This window comes from Quercus suber, unplaced genomic scaffold (genome assembly GCF_002906115.3).
Source record: "Quercus suber isolate HL8 unplaced genomic scaffold, Cork oak 2.0 scaffold_688, whole genome shotgun sequence".
NCBI classification, from domain to species: domain Eukaryota; kingdom Viridiplantae; phylum Streptophyta; class Magnoliopsida; order Fagales; family Fagaceae; genus Quercus; species Quercus suber.
Window position 1 is genome coordinate 83017 of NW_027070129.1, and position 9192 is coordinate 92208.

Consider the following 9192-nt stretch of genomic DNA (forward strand, 5'->3'; position numbering starts at 1 on the left):
TTATATGTTATACAACACCTAACATATAAAGTATAAACAACAACCAATTAAGTTATAAGATAATAAAACTGACCAAAACGAAAGGCAATGATTCCAGAAGTTCTTCATTGAAAAAATCAACCATAGAAATCTTTGGTATTTTATTTTTAGATGAGAGATTGTTCATCACACTGCCGTTGGTTGGGTGGAACGGCCTATTGAGTTGACCCATTACCCAAAGACCCAAGCTCAATGAGTATGTATTCAATTATGTTATATAAACTACTAATTCTTCTTATTATTATTCAATATGAGACTACACGTATGCTAAAGAATTATTTTCAACGTGGGACTACACATATACTAGATATTATTTAAAAAGTTTATCAAGATCTGTGGTGGTGCAAAATGGGAGGTGGAGCCATGTGTTCCATGTATACTTTGATAGATCGTGTTTGTTTAATATAATTTCCTAATATTATTGTAAATCTTACTATTTGGATTTTGGAATATAGTAGAGATCATAAGTCCATGGGTTGCTATCACCAATTATATATGATAACTTTAGGCTATTCCGAACGCAATTTTTTCATTATTTTTTATTTTTTTTATTTTATTTTTTTACTTGCGTAGCATCCATGATTGTTGAAATCATATAATCCGACGACCCTGATATAATTAGCCACAGCCCAAATCAATATATATAAGGTTTTATTATTAGACTCTACTTTTACACGTTTTTTTTCCGTGTTATATTTGGTTGAGGGGATTGTTGACATACTACATATTCAGGAGAGGCAGTCCATCATTTTTAATATAGGTAACTTAGGTTCATATTGAAATAATCTACCACACCTCCCCACTCCCCACTGTCATTAAATATCAACATTAAGTATATACGTCATTGTTTACTATATCTTGATATTATGGCAGTAGTCTTTTTCTTTTTAATGACTTCTTTACCATCTTGAAATTATGTTTGCTTTCATTTTAGAATGATTTGAGTTTGGAAAAATTTATTTACTTTTAAGCTATTGTATAAATGCTAATTCAGTTTAAAGTTTTATTTGGGATAGGTTGACTTAGTTTATTGTACACGTTTTGGCCCTTTTGGGTGTTGCCTTTTTTTTTCTTTTTTCTTTTTTTTTTTTTTGGGACAAATGTGTTAATATGCTACCTTTTTTTCATGGATATTTCCATTCATGTGTAGAGAAATGCTAAAATAACATTGAACAAGATGAAAACAAAATAATGAAATTACATTCCATGTTGGATCCTCATTTACATTATCAAAAAAAAAAAGTACTTTCAAATTTCTATTTGCTCAAAAGTGCAAAATAATGTAACCTCAATTACATTCCATGTTGAATCCTCATTTACATTACCCAAAAAAATTGTACTTTCGAATTTGCTATTTGCTCAAATTGAAAGTGCATATATCACTGTTGACATTGAGAATATGTCTAATAATCAAATGCAGCGCATTTAAAAAAAAAAAAGAACATAAATAGTATTGTATTTATCAAAATATTTTCATTAAATCATAAAAAGAAATAACATAAGTTTTCTTTTTAAACTGTGCAACGCACAAGTTTATTTTAAAAATATATATATATATATATAAATTTTTTTTTTCTATATTATAAAAAAAATAGATATAATTTTTTTCTTTATCTTTTTCTCCTATAATTTCTAAGTTAAAAAAAAAAATGATTACAATCCAAAATTTTCATCTAATTCTTATATTAAAAGTAGAAAAAGTTGATCTAATCCTTATTTTTTTAATTACTACACGTAAAAAGAAAACAGTGAATAGCTAATAAAGTTTATTTTCAAGAAAATTATCTTTAATCTTTAATAGAGCGTAATTTTGAATAAATCTTCTTTCTTTTAATGTGTAACTACTCTTTTTATCTTTAAAAAAAAAGTATATAAAAAAAAATCTCTTAAGAAATGAGTACTGATTAGTACTATAGGGCCAGTTTTTGTCGCCTAAGCCCAAAAGAGATGGGTTATAGGCCCAATGAACCCAGAACAATGAATTTGTAGAGAGTGGGTTGAAGGTTTAGGCGCTGACCGGCGTCTTTGAAGCATGAACCCCTATCTCTTTTATTGAAGAAATACTTAGAACAATTTACAACTGGGGGATACTCCTCGGCCCATGGCCGAGGAGGCTTTCTTCCCCCCCTCTCCCTCTCCTTCCTTATACATTTTGCCCTCAGTTCTTATATCCCTCAATCTTCTTCCTCCTGTTAATCATCTATTGGCCTTCCTCCTGACGGCCTATCCCATCAAAGGTCATATCCGTGCTCAAGTGGTTCACCCTGATCGATGTCACACTGGCATGGGGTTACATCCCCATTAATGCGGCCAGAGGGGTTAGGTGAACGTATTCAATGCCGAGGTGACGGTTCGCCCAGAGCTTGCCTTCCTCCGCACCGAGTTCTCGGACGACTGAGGATAGAGTCATCCTCGGACACGTCGCGCGTCCTCGGTGTGGGCCATCTGGGACTGGGTTGAAGTGGGCCTTGGCTATTCGATATTCTGGCCCCACAAGTACATATTCAAATGTCTTGCCATCATTTAACGTACAACTATTCTTTTTATCTAATATATATATATATATATACACACATTAGTATTATACATGTGCGATGCACGGCTTAATTAAAAGTTATATAAGTTAAAACTATATCAGTAATTTGTGAACCACACGATAAAAACAAATTAATTTTGCAACATGTATATATTGATTCACTTTGTACATAAACTTGAGTAAGAGAAAGGTAATAATGTTTGAATCAATCATACCCAACAACTCTCTCTTTAATCTCTCTGTTGAAAGAGACAAAGTTTGGCACATGGCACCACATGTAAAGAACCAAATACAAGAAGAAGTGTGTTGCAGAGAGTTAGAGAAATTGTATTGGCTTGTCAGAAGAACTGAGTTTGCAGAGAGTTTAGAGGAATGCTATTGGTGTGTCTTAATGAATTTAATGGAGTAGTAGGAAGGAAAAGAAGTCCACTATCAAATCTCTCTAAACTCTAAAACCATGCCCGAATCCTTTTTTGGATGAACTTTTTTTTTTTTTTTTTGCAATTTTTTTTTATATTTATAAAAAAATAGATATAATTTTTTTTCTTTATCTTTTTCTCCTATAATTTCTAAGTTAAAAAAAAAATGATTACAATCCAAATTCTTCATCTAATTCTTATATTAAAGGTAGAAAAAGTCGATCTAATCCTTATTTTTTAATTACTACACGTAAAAAGAAAACAGTGTATAGCTAATAAAGTTTATTTTCAAGAAAATTATCTTTAATCTTTAGTAGAGCGTAATTTTGAATAAATCTTCTTTCTTTTAACGTGTAACTACTCTTTTTATCTTTTAAAAAAAAAAGTATATAAAAAAAATCTTTTAAGAAATGAGTACTGATCAGTACATATTCAAATGTCTTGCCATCATTTAACGTACAACTATTCTTTTTATCTAATATATATATATATATATACATTAGTATTATGCATGTGCGATGCACGGCTTAATTAAAAGTTATATACGTTAAAACTATATCAGTAATTTGTGAACCACACGATAAAAACAAATTAATTTTCAGCATGTATATATTGATTCACTTTGTGCATAAACTTGAGTAAGAGAAAGGTAATAATGTTTGAATCAATCATACCCAACAACTCTCTCTTTAATCTCTCTGTTGAAAGAGACAAAGTTTGGCACATGGCACCACATATAAAGAACCAAATACTAAGAAGAAGTGTGTTGCAGAGAGTTAGAGAAATTGTATTGGCTTGTCAGAAGAACTGAGTTTGCAGAGAGTTTAGAGGAATGCTATTGGTGTGTCTTAATGAATTTAATGGAGTAGTAGGAAGGAAAAGAAGTCCCCTATCAAATCTCTCTAAACTCTAAAGCCATGCCCGAATCTTTTTTTGGATGAACTTTTTTTTTTTTTTTTTGGAGGCACCCTTTTTTTTTCCTGATATTTTGGTGCATTTCTTTTTCTGTTGTACTTTTTTTTGTGTATCTTTGTGAATTTTGGGTAACGGGGTAAGGTTTTTGTAAAAAACAAAAAAAAAAATAAAAACAAAAAATATATATATATTTTTTTTGATCTCCTGATTCGAAATATTTTATTGATTTCATAGGGATGACACAAAGTATAGCATCGATTTAAATTGCCAAAATTTGGAACTCTCTTCCATCAATGTCAACTAGGATACGGTCCTCCAGGAGTTGGTGCAAACTTTCCTCTTAAGTCAAGTAATGCCACCTTTCCTAAGGACCAAGTTTCCTTCTCTTAACATTCTTAGGTGAACTTCTCAACGGGCTTCAAATAATCAGACCAGGATTAACTACTAAAATGTGGAGGGAATTCCTCGTAATCTTCTCCATGTACCCCATTTTTTTTTATTAACCACACACATCACCCATGATAGTGGTGAATCTGAACAAGTAGACCTACTTCAAACTCTCTATAAAAGGAGTAAGCCTCATTCACCCAAGATAAATTCTACCATTTACTATTTTCCATCCTTGTATTCTAAAGAGAAAACTGACTTAACCATTGGAGGGTCCTTGGCTGGGTTACACCGATCACCCTTAACAGTTCTTTCTTTCTTTTTAGGACCTATAGCCATCATCATAACCCAAAGCATTTCATCCTACTGATTTTCGTGTATCGTAATATATATATATATATATCTCTGGGATAGACCCAAGATTTTAAGCTAGTGAGGGACAAAGTATAAAGAAAAGGAAAAAAAAAAAACTCCAAACAAACATCCATATAGTATTAAAAAAAAATTGTAAATATGCAAAATTGGAATGTCTAAATACATTAAGATGCAGTTATTTACCAACAAAGATAAAAACAAAAACAAAATAATGTCTTTTTAATACTACACTGGCTAGGATTTTTTTTTTTTTTTTTAAGTTAGAGCATTCATAGTAATGGTGCTAAAAATTTTAGTTTTTAGTACCTTAAAAACAAAATAAGTAGAACATTATTGAAGCATGTATTAGAGAAGAGGAGAGGGGATTAATCAAAGATACAGTGAGGCGTAAGTTCTTGTATAAGACTAAAAAAGGCTTAAGCCTTTTGAGTTGACCTATTACCCAAATAACCCAAGTTCAATGAGCGTATATTCAATTATGTTATATAAACTATTAATTTATCTTGTCATTATTCAATGTGGGACTACACATATACTAGAGAATTATTTGAAAAGTCTATCAAGATCTGTGGTGGTGCAGAGTGGTGTTCTATGTATACTTTGATAGATCGTGTTTGTTTAATATTTCCTAATATTATTGTAAATCTTGCTGTTTGGATTTTGGAATGTAATAGAGAGATAGAGAAATTGTATTGGTTTGTCAGAAGAACTGAGTTAGCAGAGAGTATAGAGGAATGCTATTGGTGTGTCTTAATGAAGTAAGTTTTTTTTTTTTAAGTTAGAGTATTCACAGTGGTGGTGCTAAAAATTTTAGTTTTTAGTACCTTAAAAACAAAATAAGTAAAACCTTATTGAAGCATGTATTAGAGAGGAAGAGAGAGGATAAATCAAAGATACAATGAGGCGTAAATTCTTGTATAAGACTAAAAAAGGCTTAAGCCTTTGGAGTTGACCCATTACCCAAATAACCCAAGTTCAATGAGCATATATTCAATTATGTTATATAAACTATTAATTTATCTTGTCATTATTCAATGTGGGACTACACATATACTAGAGAATTATTTGAAAAGTCTATCAAGATCTGTGGTGGTGCAGAGTGGTGTTCTATGTATACTTTGATAGATCGTGTTTGTTTAATATTTCCTAATATTATTGTAAATCTTGCTGTTTGGATTTTGGAATGTAATAGAGAGATAGAGAAATTGTATTGGTTTGTCAGAAGAACTGAGTTAGCAGAGAGTATAGAGGAATGCTATTGGTGTGTCTTAATGAAGTAAGTAGGAAGCAAAAAGAAAAAGGTCCACTCTGAAATCTCTCTCAAGCCATGCCCGAATCTCCAGTACACGATTTTTCTCAACACTCTTTATTTCTGAGTTTGCATAGAGAGTCACGGGTTGTCTGATAAATATGGGGGCATATTTGTTATTGTCATTTAAATAATAGTTTTTAGTGTTTAAACAACCTTATATATATTTTCAAAAAATACAAATAATATTACTATAAATCTCTTACTAAACAAGTACATGTGCAAGGCTTTGGTTTTGGATTTGGTTTTCTGAGTTTGCCACGTTGAATCATGGGCCCGTTTCATTTCTTAGCCTCTTTTTATGGCCTTTCAATACTTCTACTTTTGGCCCAAAATTTTGTCAACACCTAGCCCAAGTCACAAAGAGGCATTATTTTTAACATTGAGCAGAGCCATACAACTCCATCATCAAATCCCATAATGCAAAATATCAAACAGCAATCAAAATTCATCACCCCAAAATCTAAATCACAATAAAAGGAATAAAAAAGAAGTTTTAAAGGAAAGAAAAGCAACCTAAATCAGCTGAAATTTTGTAAGGAATTAAAATAAAAAGTCACTCTGAAGTCTGATAGCGTAATAAAAAATTGTCAGTTTGAACCAAAATGTTAAGAATTGGTTATTAAATGAATGACAAGGCCATTTGTAATAGATTCCGTGACAAACATTTTCTACTCGAGGATCATAGATGAATGCAGTCTTCCTAGTCAATCAATTGATTGGTTTAAGGAAATTTGTACTTTAGACTTCTCAATTATAATTGGAGTCAGTCACCAACATAAACGAACTTCAAAATTAATATTTTCTTCCTAGGCATAACTACTGAAGAAAATTCCAAGTCTCCAGGTCAGAACACATGAACTTCTAAGCACGCCAAATGTTAAGTACCACGCATTAGAAAGTAGGAGTAGTTGTTGAACCACACAAACCCATCATTCATTTTTCTCTTTCTTGATTTCCCTACAAAAAGCCATAAATCTCACCCCTTGCTCCACCAAACTAATCCAAAACTTCAGTGGTACAAGATCAGAGCAATCCACAGGCATTTCTAGCACATATTTGACAACTTTCAATGGCTCATGGAAAAATGGAGATGGGTCTGGTCCTAGTCTTGGTGACTATGCTCTGGGCAGGAGCTACGGCTCAGTCAAGTTGTACAAATGTGATCATCAGTATGTCACCATGCCTTAACTACATTACCGGCAACTCCTCAACCCCATCTTCAAGCTGCTGCTCACAGCTTGCTAGTGTAGTCCGCTCGCAACCACAGTGCTTGTGTCAAGTCCTTAATGGAGGTGGCTCGTCACTGGGAATCAACATTAACCAGACTCGGGCTCTAGCCCTGCCTGGTTCTTGTAATGTTCAGACCCCACCTGTCAGCCGCTGTAATGGTAAGAATACATTATGATTCTCATTTTTTTTACATTTTAGGGCCTTTTTGATAATATTATTTTAGTAACATTGTTTAAGTGTTATGAAAATACATGTAGATAAAAAAGTATTGTGAAAATACATGTTGTGTTGTTTAAACAACACAACCAAACAGGCCTTTAATCTACTTTTATAGCCTTGCGTATGGATGTAAAATCCTCCCTGGTTACCATTTTAAACAAACATTAAATCATCGTTTTCATCTCTGCTAACATACTTCCTGAATATTAGCAGCTGCATCACCGGCCGCCTCTCCTGCAGGATCAACAAAATCTTCAAATACAACTCCTTCAGGTACAAACTGCTTCATTTGTTCAATTACATGCAAAAATATCATGATCAGTCAAATGTTGACTTATACAAACCACATTCTGGGTTTAAAAAGTTCAATCCTTTCAATATACCTTAATAAATAAGTGGCACTAAACAAGTTTTATTTATCATTTATTCATCAATGAATCCTCAAGGATTCATTTATCTACTTTGTTCATTGGTGTTGATGTTCACTTGTGTAGGAACTGGATCTAAAACCGTGCCATCAACAGAAGGCAGTTCATCAGCCGGAAATTCCATCAAGTTGTCAATTTCTCATCTCTTTTTCCTTATATGTGCTGCAACAGTTGCTACAGCCTTTACAACATATTGATCTCATTTGTTAGCCTGCTTTTCACAGCAAAACATTCCTACCTGTTCTTGATGATTATTACTGTATTCTTCATTTTATGACTTCCCTTAGGTTGTGGGGTTCATATGTATTTATTTTTTGGACCTCTTCAGGGGTTGATATGCTCTTGTATTATTGAGGAGACATCTCGTGCTCTTTCCTTCTTAATAAAGTTGGTTTCTGCTTTATAAGTAATACAACGGACACCTAAACACATTACCAAGAAGTCATGCAGTATCACTTCCACTGTCAACAATAACCAATTCAACAATAAGATAGTAAACTAACCAAAATGAAACTATAAAAAGCAAGTATTCTAGAAGTTCTTCACTGAAAATATTAATTTCGGCAATCTTTGGTATGCAATCTTTGGTATTTAAGTTTGCATCACCGCCAGAAAAGAAAATTTATTTGCATATCAAATTTCATTACTTCCCACTATAGTCTGTATTCGGACATGGTATTTGATCCTTCAATATACAAAAAATGATTAGCAGCTGTGACAAACCTCTAATAATGAAGTTTAAATAAGGAAAATTGTTGCTGAAAACGAATGACTGTATATGCTACAAATGCATATCCCTATTATTTTTCAATGTTGCCTACCAACATAAGTTGTTATCATTATCACACACATTTCATATCACTTACACAAAAGGTAAAATAATTGATACGCTACTCGTACAAACAAGAAGCTGATTGCTCTAAACACAAGTAACACGCAAAAGCGGAAACAGATACAAGAACGGCACCGGCCCTGGCCAAGGAACCTGCTCCCTTGATTTGTTTAAATTGCAACTAACTAGTAGGAAATGAAACATCCCAAGCTTCTTTGCCAAGCCAGACACAAACGTATTTCCCAATTACATCACAAAAGGCCAATCATCATTGGTGAAAAACTTCCATCAACACTATTAAAGGCTCTTTGGTAAGGCATACTGGCAAGCGAACAAATGTCTTTTCCTTTCTTTTTTTGCTAAGTCAAGGAAATGTTTTTCCTTTCTTTTGATCTCCCTCGTTAGCTCTGTGGCCTCTGCTCCTGATAAGTACCAGATTAAAAAAAAAAACTCGCAGTGACCATTAATATATGCATACAACCAGCTGAAGAAGCTGTTGC

At 32.8% G+C, this 9192-nt stretch overlaps 1 protein-coding gene across 2 annotated transcripts; it reads left to right on the top strand.

Moving 5' to 3' along the window:
* The first annotated feature begins 6960 nt into the window (after positions 1-6960).
* Positions 6961-8275, top strand: LOC111987449 (non-specific lipid transfer protein GPI-anchored 5). 2 transcript variants are annotated; one of them, XM_024019162.2, is made up of 3 exons: positions 6961-7371; positions 7643-7705; positions 7927-8275. In XM_024019162.2, exons 1-3 carry the CDS (start codon positions 7053-7055, stop codon positions 8055-8057), a joined length of 513 nt encoding a protein of 170 aa, XP_023874930.1. In that variant the 5' UTR covers positions 6961-7052; the 3' UTR covers positions 8058-8275. The 2 variants fall into 2 exon arrangements, with proteins under 2 accessions (XP_023874930.1, XP_023874931.1); XM_024019163.2 differs by having other exon boundaries at positions 7646-7705.
* Positions 8276-9192: the final 917 nt, after the last annotated feature.